General features: G+C 36.9%; 1 protein-coding gene across 6 annotated transcripts in view; it reads right to left on the bottom strand.

Moving 5' to 3' along the window:
- NSD1 (nuclear receptor binding SET domain protein 1) overlaps positions 1-16,799 on the bottom strand; it is a 137,260-nt gene that overhangs the window by 37,515 nt on the left and 82,946 nt on the right. For all 6 annotated transcript variants that reach the window (XM_029218684.1, XM_029218689.1, XM_029218683.1 and 3 more), the window contains 5 exons: positions 16,576-16,685; positions 11,858-11,933; positions 9,283-9,401; positions 8,202-8,345; positions 5,450-5,573 (listed from right to left, as the gene is read on the bottom strand). In XM_029218684.1, coding sequence (XP_029074517.1) covers positions 5,450-5,573; positions 8,202-8,345; positions 9,283-9,401; positions 11,858-11,933; positions 16,576-16,685 — 573 coding nt within the window. The remainder of the gene's footprint in view (positions 1-5,449; positions 5,574-8,201; positions 8,346-9,282; positions 9,402-11,857; positions 11,934-16,575; positions 16,686-16,799) is intronic.

Raw genomic sequence — 16,799 nt, 5'->3', positions numbered from 1 at the left:
ATCTTAATACCACTATTAAGGGGGAAAATTTAATACATGTTTGCTGATGTGATGCTATAGCAAGTACACATCCCCCACAAAGTATTCTTGCCAAAGGAAAATTGATTTGACCTGATCCAGCCTCTAGATCTAACTACAAGTTTCCATGAAATACGGAGGACAGAGGAACAAGTTAAAGGGACACCTCAAGGATGCAATCAGCCAAATTAGGATGTAGAAAACTTGGCAGACAAATGACCATTGTCTCAAGAAATAAAGAACATTAAAAAATTGGGTGAGGGGTCCCTCAAATATGTGCAGTTATTGGGATCCAGCAATGAGGTTTGTCATGTAGGGGTGACAAGTAAGGTTTGATTTAGCACAGGCCCAGTAGGGAAACCACATTTGGATACTGAGCACTTAAAATGGCATTAGTCTAAATTGAGATGTGTAGTCAGTGTCAATACACGTTGGAGTTTGAAGACCTAGCACATAAAAAAGAATGTAAAAAATTTCAGTCATTTTCACATAATTATATGCTGACATATTTTGAATATATTGGGTTAAATAAAACATATTTTTGTTGTAAAAAAAAACAAAAATAATTGGGTGAGGGGAATAGTACTGTTGTAGATTAAGAGAAGTTTAAGAGATTAATTTTTTAATTAAAAAATACAATACAGGAACATTATTTATGGATCTTGATTCAAAACACTATAAAACAATATATTTTGAGACAAAGTGGGAAAATTTGAAAGTGGGACTGGGTAGTTGATGACACATAGGAGTCACTGTATACAATGGATATATATTTTTAAAGTGTTAAAAAAATATGCTAGTTACATATATTTTGAACTATATGAGTAAAATGAAGCAAGAAGTTGATAACTACTGAAGCTAAGTGATGAATATGTTGAGATTCTTTATACTGTTCTCTCTACTTCTGTATATGTCTGAGGATTTCTGTAATAAAAAGTTTAAGAGAAAAAAAAAATTCTACCTCTCGCTGGGAAGCAAAACAATGTAAGGGAAAGAGCCCAGGCTTGAGGGACAGACAGACCTGAACACGAATCCTGCCTTTGGCAGCTGCTGGAAATAGGAACACAGTAAAATAATTCACCTCATCTTTATAAACAGTGAGATCACCAACTAATAATAATTTTAGAAAAAAATTTTAAATAAGTATTTGAAAAGAAGCAATCTACTGCCTGATACTGAATAACTGGCAGCCAATACTTAACTGGAGTAGCCTAAATTATGGTATGGTCATCCTACTATAGGAAAACAGGGTGACCCAGAAGAAATAGTAAATGACTCCTTTATTCTTACTCTATACATCTTTACTAAAACTAGGGTAAAATTTTCTACCCTCAAAAATAATAACCTCTCTTTACCTCACATAACATATAAAACTTAATTCAATATAGATATCACAGACCTAAATGTGAAACAAAAATTTAAAAATTTTCAGCAGAAAACAAAATCTTCGTGACATTGGGTTAAGCAAGATTTGTTAACCAAAGTCCATTAAAAAAATTTGATAAACTAGACTTCTTCAAAATTAAAAACTTCTGCTCTTCAAAGGATACCATTGAGAAAATTAGAAAACAAGTCACAGATTGGGAGAATAATTTGGAAAGTATATATCTGATAAAGGACTTGTAGCCAGAATACATATAAAGAACTCTTAAAACTCAACAGTAAGGGAACAACCCAGGACTTCCCTGGTGGTGCAGTGGTTAAGAAGGCGCCTGCCACTGCAGAGGACACAGGTTTGAGCGCTGGTCCGGGAAGATCCCACATGCCGCGGAGCAACTAAGCCCATGCACCAAAACTACTGAGCCTACACTCTAGAGCCCGTGAGCCACAACTACTGAAGCCCACGCGCCTAGAGCTTGCGCTCCACAACAAGAGAAAACACCACAATGAGAAGCCCGCACACTGCAATGAAGAGTGAGTAGCCCCCGCTCGCCAACTAGAGAAAGCCCACGCACAGCAACGAAGACCCAACACAGCCATAAATAAATAAATTTATAGGGAGAAAAAACCCCCAAATTAAAAAATTTTGAACACTCTTCCTCAAAGAAGACAGAAAAATAAGCACATAAAAAGATGTGCAACATCATTCATTAGTGAAATGCACGTTAAAACCACAATACCACTACACATCTGTCAGAATGGCTAAAATTAACAAGACTGACAATACCAAATGTTGATGAAGATGTGGCAGAATTAAAGCTCTCACACACTACTGATGGGAATATAAAATGGTACAAACACTTTGGATGTTCCTTGAAAAGTTAAGCCTACCATATGCAGCCATTCTGCTGTTAGATATTTACACAACAGAAAAGAAAGTGTATCCATACAAAGGATACACAGTGCTTTATTTATAACAGCCAAACCTGAGAACTACCCAAATGTACATCAATAGATGAGTGGATAAACAAACTCTTATATCCATACAATGGAATACCACTTGGCAATAAAAAGAATGAATTCTCAATACCTGCAACAATGTTGTTTAATCTCAAAGTAACTATGCTGAGTGATGGTTTCAAAGGTGTATGTACACAAACACACACCAAAACGTCAAAGTGTACACTTTGTGTAGTTTACTGTACATCAATTACACCTCAATAAAGCTGTTTTAAGAAAGAAAATGAATTACTGATACACACATCAACACAGATGAGTCTCAAAAACATGCTGAGCCAGACACAAACTCTAAAAAAAAGGCAAATCTAATGTGCTCTGAACAGAAAGCAGATCACTGTTTAACCTGAAATTGGTGATGGGGGTGAAGGGGTGAGGTGCAAAAAAGACTGACTGGGTCTGATCACAAAGGAACTTTCTGGTGTGGGTGTATACATTTTATCGAAACCTATCAAAACATACATTAAAAGGGGTACATTTATAGTAGGCAAATTACTCTTCAATTAAGTTGATTTTTTTAAAAAGTAGTTCTGCCTTAGATTAGCCTGGCTCAGAGAATACCACATCATAATAAAGATGAGACTAGCAAAACTGGATCACTGGTACAAAAGGCAGGAAGATCTCTCTAAATGGTTATCATCAAAAAATCCACAAACAATAAATACTGGAGAGGGTGTGGAGAGAAGGGAACCCTCCTACACTGTTGGTGGGAATGTAAATTGGTACAGCCAGTATGGAGAACAGTACGAAGGTTCCTTAAAAACTAAAACTAGAACCACCATATCATCCTGCAATCCCACTCCTGGGCATTCGTCTGGAGAAAACATGGTCTGAAAGTATACATGCACCCCAATCTTCACTGCAGCACTAGCAGTGATAGCCAAGACATGGAAGCATCCTAAATGTCCATCAACAGAAGCATGGATAAAGAAGATGTGGTACATATATACAACGGAATATTACTCAGCCATTAAAAAGAATGAAATAATGCCATTTGCAGCAACATGGATGGACCTAGAAATTGTCATACTGAGTGAAGTAAGTCAGACAGAGAAAGACAAATATCATATGATATCGCTTATATGCGGAATCTAAAAAAAATGATACAAATGAACTTATTTGCAAAACAGAAACAGACTTAGAGAAGGAACTTATGGTTACCAGGAGGGAAGAGCTGCAGGGAGGGATAGTTAGGGAGCTTGGGATTGACACTGTACTCACTGCTATATTTAAAATGTGAAAAAGAATAGATATATGTATAACTGAATCACTTTGCTGTACAACTGATATAACACAACATTGTTAATCAACTATACTCAAATATAAAATAAGAAGTTAAAAAAAATTTTTAAAAAAAGAAGAAGAAGATCTTTCTAAGAAAATTAAGGCAATAGAGATATGCACATATCTAAAATTTGTTTCTAAATTTTAATTACAGGGCCGGGACACCGTATGGCACATAATGATCAAAAGCCCAACGTGTGTAGAAGGCAAAATAACCCCACAACTATCTTGTCTTCCAGCTTTTGTACCTACACTGCTGAAAGTGGTAGCAGAAAGATGAAATAACTCAATCTGACACGGCCATCTATTTACAGACACAAGTTAATTTCACCTCTTATTTCCCACAGGGGCTAGTCTAAGCCTACACTCTTCCCTTCAGGTTACAAACAATTTTTTTCCACCATTCTCACCAAGCCAAGGAAAAACCTCAGTGTTCATCTCCCTCACAATTACATGGTACATTCCCTTTTAATCTTTTTATCTCTTCAAGATTATCCTCTCCTGTCTCTGTGACTGTACTCCAATTATTCCCCCTCCTGTTACGGAGATTTATTTCCCTACACAATTCTTAACCTTCATCCTACTCAAGATGTTCTTCCTCCTGACCCTCTAACATCCTCCCTTCAGCTACTGCTCCCTTTTCCACTGAAGTCAAGCTTCTGTAAGAAATAGTGTATACTGCTACCCATTCATCTTTCAGTTTGGATTAGTAAGGCACTCTCTCACTGCCAAATACAATAGATCCCCTTTTCACTCTAGAACCTCCTTGGTCTGTTTGCCCCATCTGCCTCTGCTGATGACACCCCATCCCCATGGCTTCACAGACATTCCTTCTTGAGTAGGCTCCTCCTCACCCTCCAGTAGCCCCTTTTAAGTGGATATCCCCCAGTAGTGTCATTAGCCCTCTTCTCACTCTACAGACGCTTTCTCTTTGGGCAGCATCATGCACACCTACGGTTTTTAATGACTTACGAGCATAAAATCTTTACTGTCAACCCTAATTTCTTTACTACTTTCATACTGTAACATCCATCCATAATGCTGAAAAAAGAGCAATCTCCTTGAGAGAGCACAGCTGTGAGGTGCTTTACAGGCTGGTCTCATCTGACCATTCCTAGTTTCTGACCCAATCCGTATATTGTAACTCTCACAAAATAGCTCTCTTCTTTTTGCTAAGCAGTTTTACTGATGTATAATATACACAGAAAAGTGCACACATTATAAGTTCACAAATAATCATGAAGTGAACACATTTCTTGATCACCACTCAGATCAAGAAACATAAAATATCATCAGTAACCCAGAAGTCCTCCTCGTCACTACCTATGCCTCACCTCTTCCCTAAAATATCTTAAAATATCTTAAACTCCAAACATACTGACCTATGTGCTTCCTGTTCCCCAAATATTTCATACTTACTTTATTACACCTTCTATCCTTCCCCTCCACACACCAATTTCTATTTCTCTCTTAAAACCAAACTCAGATATCTTCCTCTGTAGCACTGGTGCATCTTCATTCACACAGCACTTTAACATTCACAACAACATGTTTTGCACTGTATTATACTATACATTCATTATTCACTTGAGTTTTTTTGAAGGCAAAGACCACAGAGCACCTATCTCTATGTCTGTAGGAATTAGCCCAGTATTGCCACCAAAAAAAGTGTCTCCAATAAATGATTTTTTCCTAAAAAACTTAAAACTCAAACCTTCCTTGGAAGAAGACCTTTCTCTAACTACTTTACCTGTGCGACATTCATTGCAGATAAATTTTCCTCTGGGCATTTCAGTTAGTCCAAGGCACTCCAGGTGGAAAGCCCCACAGCACTGAGCCTCACATAATAGCAGCTCACCCAGTTTCTCACAGTTCTGTTAAGAGAAAGAAAACAGATCTGTCTATAGAAAAAGATTTTTAAAAATCCCAAGCAGAAGGTCTTCATTAAAGCAAAAGTTAAGAAGCAGCTTTGCCAGAAACAAAAAATCCCACCATTCATTCAGCTAGTATTTAATGATTACCTCTCCCTGGCTCCCATCATTCTTATATTCTAAGGATACAAAGATATAAGTAAACAATTAAACAAACAAAAGATATCAGAAAATGTAAGTATTTGGGTAGAGCCCTCAAACAACAACTTTGGATTGGGTGATTAGGAATGACTTCTTAGACTGGGCTCTGAATGACAAGTCAGCCACATGATCTGAAGAAGGGACCAAGAAGGCAGAAAGTACAGAAAGCCCACAGACAGGAAAAATCATGGCATTCCTATGAATCACAATGAAAGCCAGTGTCACTGGACGAAAGTGAACAAAAGTTAGAAGTGGTAGAAATGAAGTAAGAAAAAGGCAAGCAAGGGCCTGACTGTGTGGCCTTACAGATTACGGTACAGAGTTTCAGATTTTATTCTAATTGCAAAGGTGTGCCATTATAATGAGCGCTGTACCAAGGGAAGGCTGAAATCAGGTATTCATCTAAAAACAGATCCCTATGACTGCTACATGAAAAATTTCAAGAGTAAAAAGGTGAGAGGAAAAGCAGAGATAATCAAACAGGTTACTGCGATGGTTCAAGCAAGAGATACTGGCCAGCTGGGACTTGGGTCGTAACAGTCCAGAAGGCCCTGATTAAGATTTGAACAATCCCTGAGATACACCTAGAACCATATTAAAATCAGAGAGATCACCTTTCTGAGACAATCTCACTAAAACAGGGTGTCAATGATGATACAGCCTTAGGAAATAAAGATCAGGATCTGTTGCTTTTGAAAACGTTGTATGATTTATGAAAATTCTGCACATTCCCAACATTTGTTACTTTTCACCCCTCTAATATCCTGACTTGTTTCCCCACAGTGATTAGCAGAAAAATGATAAAAATGAAAAAACTCTTATACTTATTCTGTAAGACAAGAAAGGGGGAAAGATGGCCAGGCAAGTCTAATATCCTCAAGAACCCAAAGAAACAGAACAGGTCTTGGCCACTTAACATCAAAGCTTAAATAAGCAAACGAGTAGGAGAGCTTTGGGAATAAAAGGCCAGAGGCAGCCAGGGATTAAGAGGGGACCCCAAGGGATTCTGAGCTAGTCTTTCATGTTTGGCTCTCCCATGATCTACTATTCATGACCAAAAATTGACAAATGCCATAAATGTTACATGTTTTGTTTTGTATATTCAGAGTGCCAGCAACATCAGCTTTCCTGCACGATAAACAAATTCGCCTTCATCACTTAAACAGGAAAACTTCAATTACAGTATGTACTGAGGAATAAATTTTTCAAATTAACCAAATGTTACAGACTAACCCTTTAATTGGGATGACCATGTAATTCATCCTTCAAACTAGGACACTTGAGCATGAAAGGAGGTGCTATTAATAAATTATACAAGCACAACAGATTTCAACAAAGACTGATCCAAACAAACAAGGACCATGGGTTACAATACCTTACTTATATGACAATCTTTGTGGGCTTAACAGTCTCTGAGGAGTAACACTGTTTGGGAGCAGGTCTGAATATAATCAACCTTCTTTATATAGCAGTGAAATGAACAGACAAAGAAACTGAGTTGAAATTATACTGGCCATAATAATATTCTAGGCCTGGGGAAATTTTATTTTTTAGCAGTTTCAATTAGAAAAAAAAAAAAAACTAATATTTTCAACTTTTTATATGCCAGTTTTTAAGTATTTACAAGGTTAAATCAAGACCATGAAAAGAGAATATAACCAATGCATCCATTTAACTGACTCTACTCCCAAGTAAGATAAAGGCATTTGACATTAAAGTGGAGGCACATTTCACAGAGAAGCAAGACAACATAGTGGTTAAGACTCAAAACCCAGATTGCCTGGGTTTGAATACTGGCTTCACTGAGTGACTACAAGCAAGCTATTTAACCTCCCTGTACCTCAATTTTCTTATCTATAAAACAAGGATAATAATGATCCTCTATCTTATGAGATTGTTATGATAACTAAATGATGTAATATTTACAAAGTGAATGGAAAAACACTTGACACAGTAAAAAAAACACTGTATAAATGTTTATTAAATAAATAGAAAAATACAGGTGGTAGGTTCTCTAAAGTCAGTACTTTAAAGCAGAAAAAAACAACAAAACAAAACACACACACACACACACACACACACACAGAAACCCAACAATCTATGTGAAAATTCTCCTTGAAAAATTCCTTAGAAACCCAAACATTCTCACACCATGAGAGGTGCAGGAAAATTATCTTTGGCTGAGCAACCACAGATTCACCCCTTCCATCTCAGACCTACTCCAGGGCATCTACCCAGGGGCAACACTAAATATTTCTCTTCTTTTTTTGTGGGAAGAGAGAACAGTTAAATCCTTAAAGTAAGTGATTCCACTGGAATCATCCAAGAGAATTTTTACTCTAACCATGACTAGGTCATCAAGAGACGGGAGAGGACTTCTCTTAAAAGATAAGCATGCAATTCAAATGCAAGTGGGCAAACATTCTCTACCTGACAAACATTCTCCTTGAGTGCAGCTCCTCCTCCTCGTTCACCCTGCAGTTTTTTAGATACAGGCATTCCGTGGTCATTTTCTACACCCTCCTCAATGGTCTCCTTGGGGCTTGCAGCTGTCCTGTGTGTCATCAGTTCTCCCTTGCAGAGAAAAAATAACGCCCCACATCTATATTATTGATGTCTCCTCCATCTGACCCCCTCCCTCTGGGCTGCTATTTGTCTAGCCATTAAGCACTTACAGATGTTCAGCCAATCACGTGGGCGGACTGCATGCAATGTTAGTTCTAACCCTGCTGTGATTGGGCGGGTAGTGGGCGCCTCATGCCCTGCCACTAACTGCTCTGAGGCTGTTCCACTGGAACTTTTTGAGCTGTTCCATTTTAAGGTTTCACTAAGGGAGAGAAAACATTCTTAAGTTTATTTGATTACTTATTTGTCCTTCCAAGATCAGTGTTTCCTAAATAATGCCCCCCTTGGGCATTCTATTCAAATTGTCCTGGAAAGAAACACTCTGCATCATAATATGTGATGCTGACCTGACTTGTTCTAATTCTCTTTTAACCTGAGTTGGAAAGCTAGGGATAGCATCAATGGCTGCACTGATGCTCTTCAAGAAAATGGCTTTAAATCTGTTTCCTAAAAGTCGCTGTTTACAAACATTACTCTAAAATTAAGCAGTTGGTGGTCTCAATAAATAAGCAAATGAGTTTTTCCCCTAACTGCAGTCTCAACTTTTAAAGGGCAATACCAAGTTCATCTGGATTATACAGTTACTTGATATTGTGCTCTCTGGTTTTAGAACAAGTCTACTTCATGATGAAACAGTTATGTATTTCACCTGACACCTAGAGCATGGGGTGTGATCTTTTAAAAAGGTCACACCTACAGCTGCCATAGTGCTTTGACTTATTTCTACTAGAATCAGATTCATCTTTTTCTCCAGGATTCCTTATCACTACTAGCTGTTTCAACAGAATACTATTTTTAGGTAAACTCAAAGGGAAAAGGGATGTGGCCTCTACTGTGAAAAGCAGCTTCTCTTTGGAAGGTCAAAAGATGAAGAACTGCATAATACCTCGGAGCTTGGAGTTTCTTTTGATGAGTTGTCATTTTTCACTTTTTTACAATGCACCTTGGCTGTAGCATGTCTCTGTCGTTTTCGCTTCCTTGGTTTATCAAACAGCTTGGTGGTGCCTAGGACAGGAAAACAGGTGTTACCTGCTGGCTGATCACATGCATGTCCAAGAACTCCTATCCTCAACTAAAGGGACCTCACAGAATTATGGAATGTTAGAGTAAACACCAACCTTAATTTTAATTCTCCAACTTTGTAGATGAGGAAAACAAGGACAGAGGAAAAAAAAAAAAAGACTTACCCATTAGTATATAACTAGTTGGGGAAATGGCTACATATATATAAATTCTGCCTCATATGGATTAAATAGTAAACATACAGGTTATTAAAGCAATTTCATTTTATATGATTGAAATGAAAGACTTTCTAGTTCCACAAAGGACTTTAATATCCTACAGACGGGGAGGAAATGCATTTAGTAGTCAGGAAAAGATACTAAAACCTGGCCTCCAAGATTAAAGACAATAAATTATATCACTCTATGATTTAAGGATTAAGACAAAAACATGAAATACATAAGATCTGACTTATACGAGGAGAGAAAAATACCTCCCTCCCCCAACCAATACATTTTTGGCCAAAAGGATATTCATGCAGGGACTTCCCTGGTGGTGCAGTGTTTTAAGAATCTGTCTGCAAATGCAGGGGACATGGGTTTGAGCCCTGGTCCGGGAAGATCCCACATGCCGCGGAGCAACTAAGCCCATGCGCCACAACTACTGAGCCTGTGCTGTAGAGCCCATGAGCCACAACTACTGAGCCTGTGAGCCACAACTACTGAACCCATGCGCCTAGAGCCCATGCTCCGCAACAAGAGAAGCCACCGCGATGAGAAGCCTGTGCACCACAAGGAAGAACAGCCCCTGCTTACCACAACTAGAGAAAGCCCGCGCGCAGCAACGAAGACCCAACACAGCCAAAAATAAATAAACGGGTTTTTTTTAATTAAAAACAAGGATATTCATGCAGCAGTACTATAACCCTGAATATGAATGCCTAATCTTGACATATTTAGAAAATGGAATTTAGTCTCTCACTCATTTTTTATTATACATAATTCAACTCTTTGTTATAGAAACATTAAGAGGAATCTTTAAAGAGATATTTTGTAAAATGTTCCAGGATATTTAAGCTAGGTATCAAATACTTTGGAAGACTGCTTTAGGGCTCTCTTCTTGATCTGCCTGATCGAGATGGAGAAGCTCTGCTATCAAAGCTGCTGACAGCCTAAGACTAAAAGGGAAGAGTTAATATGATGGCAGAATAAAGCTTCAAAATTCTCACAAGTTGAAACATTTAGATGAAATTTACAGAGGATAAAGTGCAGGTTGTAGGTTTTACAGAAAACTAAAGTACAAATGTATAGGGAAAGAGCTGATATTATTTTGAAAGCAGTTTTTTTTTTTTTAAATCAAGCAAACAAGTTGACCAACCTATATTATAATTGCATACAGGGTTAAAATAAGTTAACATATCGTTTAATTTACTTGCTAAAAAACTTAATAATCACAGATCACATTCAAAGAAGTGTACATTTAAGACCACATAAAATATAATCTCCCCTAATATCCTTTGCTGATAGATCATATCTGATGCAGCCTGCTCAAATCTAAGCTAATATTTCAGGAATGACACCAATCAATAAATGGCATAGGCAGACAAAATGATCAAAGGGATAGAAAGAATTGGTATGGAGAAACACAGGGTGGATAATGAGACAGTAGTGTGGCAATAAATTTGGTCATGTCTGGATATAGTTCCCCAACCCTTCCAACCTCTTTCATCTTCGTGCTTATTCTACAAGACAGGGATAATATGAATAATATCCTAATTCGTTGTAATGCTTTAGATTCATCAGAGGTAACAGTCCTTACGCAAAGAAAACTGGTAGAGTAGGTACTTAAACTATGATTATTTTATCTGTTATTGAATGAAGGACTGCCCATTCCTGCTGTGGGCAGAAATAAGATGACCAAGCAGAGGTTCCAGGAAACAGATTCCAATTTAATCTAGAAGATTCCCAAGGCCTTTGAAAGCAGCCATAATAGACTAGGCTCAAATGTAAGCTCTCTTTTTCAAGCATATGTTCATTGACCAAAGGTCACAGGTGTGATATAAGAAAGTAAGACTATGAAAGACTTGTCTAAGATGATTTGCAATTTCCCCCTCAACTCAAATTCTGTTATTTTCTGTCCTATAGGAATCAAAGCCAAGAAAGTAAGGATGCAGTATGGAGAATTATCTAATAAGAAAATTAAGGAGCTGATTTTTCTTTATTGTTCCCAACATTTCCTTAACACCAATTCTAATTCCATTTAACTAACTTCAGTATAAAGTTGGAAATGAATCAATACAATTTTCTAGTGTCATATGCAGTTTTAGGAAGCACATATTGGGCAAACAAGTCTTAGAACTTGCAACCTTACTAGTCCTGCTTAGTAACTTTTCTCGTTAACTGACAGGGTACTTCACACTTATTTTTGCAATACAGTTCTTAAATCTCAAAAACACTCACCTCCACCAAACTCTTTAGAACGAGATGCAGCACATGATTCAGTAATGTCATTCTCCAAGTGACCAGCTTCATAACACTACAAATAAGTAAAATGCATCATGTTTTACAAAGGAATAGAAAACAAACCCTTTATACTATGTGCCAAAAGCTGAACTGTCTATTGCCAAAGATACAGAATCTTGGCTGTTTTTAACAATTAAAGGAACAGTATAATAGTAAAGGGTTGAACAGAAACTTTGTGGGGAAAAGCATCAGATTTGGGTTTTTTTCATGCTCTAAAACTCAAAACCACCAACCACATACTCCGGTGGGGGGACTACGGACAACGACTGGCTTACTCAGAGACTCCCAATATATAAAGCAGATATAGAACACTGCTCTGATTAAAGTGGGAGAGAAAGAGAAAAAGTATGTGCTTATAGACCCACCAGCTCAATTCTGTTCCACACCACCATGTATTTAAAATCTTCCTTCTTAATGTTATACTTACAGCCACTGGATTTTACACAGACTTATTTACTTGATGAATTCTAAATATTAAAAAGCTCTGAATCATGGAAAGTCTTTCTAATTTAAGTTGCTGCAGATTAATATAAATTAAAGCTACACTGAAACTACAAACAAAACACTTAACATTGGGAATTCCCTGGTGGTCCAGCGGTTGGGACTCCGCGCTTTCACTGCCAAGGGCCCCTGGTCAGGGAACTAACTAGGATTCCACAAGCCACGTGGCATGGCCAAAAACAAAAAAACAACAAGAAAAACCGTAAACGTCAAGAGTAACTCACTACACATTTTATTCCCCTACTACTAATGCTTGTATGAATTAGTTCTATTCCAAGAAAATGTCTTCTCCTACAAGAATAATATTCTTCATCATGACTGCAAAACAAAATTTAGTGGCCACAAAAGTCAATATAATGGATGCTATTCTTGCTATGAAGTTCCCAAGTCTGAGGTTAAAACAAGATAAAATGCAGCTGTGAATTTCTGAACACTTATTATATACATTAATAAATCATAAGAAGTGTTCCTCATGTTCAGTGTAGATCAGAGTCTTACGAAGTCAAATAAAATGAAGGAGCAAATGCTAGGTACCTAGTTAAATGGAACAAAACACTAGTAGACAAACCCACAAAATAGACTGCATAATTTAAAGAAAACTACCATCTATATTACTTAGATAACCAATTTATACTTCACTGTTTAACATTCACCCAAAAGCTGTGATGCAAAAACAATCAGAATGTTCCCAAAACTACAGAGAGTGATACCGAAAAAATTTTCATTTCTGATGTCAACAATTTTATAAGTTAAAATAGAGATAACAGCATGCACACGCACGCATGCACACACACACACACCCCACACTACACTACATGAATAAAATTCCATCTGCTCTGCTTAGAATAAAAAAAGGGACCTCCCTGGTGGTCCAGTGATTAAGACTCTGTGCTTTTATTAAGATCCCGTGTGCCGCGAGGCGCGGCTGAAAAATAATGATAATAATAATAATAAAATATATTTTTTTAAAAACCCACAGAACTCTGTAAGTGCCTTGGAGGACATGTCAAAGATGCCAGTAACTTACTTTATGCATAATCTGGTAGGATATGCATTAAGTCTGTGCACTCTTAAATTACCACTACCTCAATAGACAATCCCTCTTTCTCTAACCCACTGATTGATCCATCCAAAGACAAGGTGTGGCCTGCCTGGTAACCCATGGTGTAGTCCCAAGATGGAGCTGAATCATGGTTTCAACCTGATGGCAAAATATACCTCACAGTAAGCAGGACCTTAACTGTGAAGTTGACTAGGTCAGATAGCAGAACTCACTTCTAAAACAGAAAAGAGGTCACTTTTCTCCAGGGTACAGGTCTAGCCATCACCAATAACTCTGGTTTTCTCTTGTTCTAGCACCAAATATGATGCCTATCTCCCTACCAAAAAAAGCTGAAATTCAACAGTGACAGTTATTAATTATTATATCTAATGCTTAAAGAGACCAAAAATATGAGAGACAGAGAACTGGATAGCTAACAGAGATTTTTAACTAATGGTGCTAAAACAATTGGACATCCACTTCAAAACTCCATCTCAAAAAATGAAGAACTGTATATAAGTCAAAACCATAAAACTCCTAAAAGAAAACACAGAAAGTGCATCTCTGTGTTGATGTGGTGGGCAAAGATTTCTTGAAATAGACACAAAATATAAATAAAAGAAAAAACAAACTTTTAAAAACTCTTTCTCATGAAAGACTAAGGAAATGAATAGGCAAGCATCAGACTGGGAAAAAATATTTAAAGCACATATATCTGACAAAAGACTTGTATCCCAAATACAAAGGCACTCCTAAAAAAGCAACCATAAAAACAATGAACAGCCCAATCAAAAATATAAGTGTGCTTGAACAGCTGTTTGATAAGATATAGGAATGGCCAGTAAGCACATACTAAGGGGCTCAAAATCAATAATCATTAGGGAATACAAATTAAAAACATGATTAGATATCATTTCATATCCACTAGAATGGCTAAACTTAAAATGACTGACAATCCAAATGCTATTAAAGATGTGGAGCAACTGAACTCTGATATACCACTGGCGGGAACGTGAAGTTGTACAACCACTTTGGAGAAGTGTCTGGCAATTTCTTTAAAAGGGATATATTCATGAGCCAGCAATCCCACCCCTAAGTATTTACACCACCAAGAAAAATGAAAATATATGTACACAAACAGACTCAGAATATTCATACCAGCCTTATGATTAATAGCCCTCAAATGAAAAAATGCAAATGTGCATCAACAGGAGAAAGGACAAGCAAATTGTACTTGAACTACTACTGAAATAGCATCCTTGTGGATGTATCTCAAATACATGTGTTGAATAAAAGAAGCCAGTTAACAAAAACAAAACAACATATACGACATTCACGAACAAGCAAAACTAATCTATGGTAACGGAAGTTAGAAAATTTTGCCTCTTGAAGAGATGAGAATGGGGAGTTGAGTGAAAAGGGGAACAAGAAAACTTCCAGGGGTGATAGATATAGAGCATACTTAGTTTGGGTGGTACTTAACATGGTATATACAACTGTCTAGAGCCATCGAACAGAACAATTAAGATCTGTGCATTTTATTGGTGTAAATTAAATCTCAAAGAGTTCTGGGACACTTTCGCCTATATAAATTAAAATTATCAACTAAATCATGCTTTTTATCCCCTTAGGGAAAAAATTAACCCACAAACACGACAAGTTAAATTTCAGATTAGAAAACTGCACTTGGCAGAGCAAGGTCATACAAATTATACAATTTTAAAGGTTATACTCCATTTACAGTTATTAAAAAACAAATTAACACTATTTTTTAAGTAACCCAGTCTCAAAAACATTGAGGATTCAAAATTCATCTTATTCCTTCAAATCATTAACTTATATATGCCAATTATAGCTCCATAAAGGCAGGGGGGGGTCATTCACTTAACTCGCCTGAATTCTTACTTTCAATGACATTTGCAGCACCTCACCTCTAGCAGTAAGACAACAGCCTCCCATGGCTCACCCTGTACAATACCATTAAACTTATCACCTGATTGCAAACGTCACTTCCACGCTCAAAACGTGCAACTGAATCCCAGTTTCCCTGGCCCTTCCCATCTACCTCAGCCAACAATCTTGCGCAGTGGCTAAGATTTGAATAATATAAATCCAGGAGAGAAAGCACTGCAGAAGATGACCACAGCCTTACTAGAGTGTGGGGTACAATGAGAGGACAGTGAGTTAGAGACACATTGTCACTGAAGGTTGCACAAACTGCAGAGAGAGTTCGGAGGGCAGGAGATGAGTCTAAGAACCACCAAAAAGTCCATGTCATAAAACTGCTTTGAGAAGAACAAAGGAACTAAAGTACATAATGTGACTCTTTAAATAAGGTATAAAAACACAAATAAATTAAATTTTACATTTACAGATGTGTGACTAACAAAAACTAGGAGCCTTAATATAGAATTAAAGGATAGAAGTTTGCTACAGCTAAGGAAAGAATTCCAAAAACTCTATTTATGATTTGATTACAATCTGCATTTTTTCTTTAAAGAAAAAGCATTTTTTAAAATAGGAAATCTGTGCAACTTACAACTGAATTTGTAACATATACACTGAGTTACTCCTCAAATACAAAGAGAGCAGGATGCATCCTAAGGAATCAATATCCAGTTATCATCCATTATACAATTAGAAAATCATTTTCTGTTTCCAACTACAATTTAATGATGCCTTCTTGGCTAATGGAAACCAAGTTTGCAAAACTGAAGATCAAGTGTTTCTGCCTGGATTATAACTGAGCTAGGTCTTTTCTGAGGTATTATGCAGACAGGGCAATGGCATAAGAGTAGGTTAGTGGCTTGTAGAGACAGAAGTGAAGTAGGAATCAGGTAAGAGGTTTCGAGCCCAGAAAAGAAATTACAACAAACACAAACTTTACTCAACTTTAAAGCTTTTTTCATTTTCACTTGAAAAGAAAATCTAAAATCAAGTGATACACATTTTCCGTACAAATGCAAAACAGCCTCTCACCAAGTGTACTCTGACATTCTATAATTTCTATGTATATGTGCACTGATGTCATAAGTATTACTAAAAGATTTGTTTTTAAAATCCCCTATTTCCTGGATTAAACCCTATTTTAGAATTGACTAAAATAACATACCTTTTTAGTAAGGCCAAGTTCCCCTTTCTTGGGCATAAATCCAGGGTCTAAATCATTGGATTCAAGAAGTTTCTTAGTTGGTTTTCTCTGACGCTTACTTTCATAATTTCCTGAAATGCATGTATCTTTTCATTAGATGATTTAGAAACTGGGCGCAAGCTAATTTTTTAAAAACCTATATATATATATATATATATATATATATATATATATATATATATATA

Source organism: Monodon monoceros, unplaced genomic scaffold, assembly GCF_005190385.1.
Source record: "Monodon monoceros isolate NGI ecotype Baffin Bay Population unplaced genomic scaffold, NGI_Narwhal_1 Super_Scaffold_12, whole genome shotgun sequence".
NCBI classification, from domain to species: domain Eukaryota; kingdom Metazoa; phylum Chordata; class Mammalia; order Artiodactyla; family Monodontidae; genus Monodon; species Monodon monoceros.
This window is presented reverse-complemented; position numbering and strand designations above follow the sequence as displayed.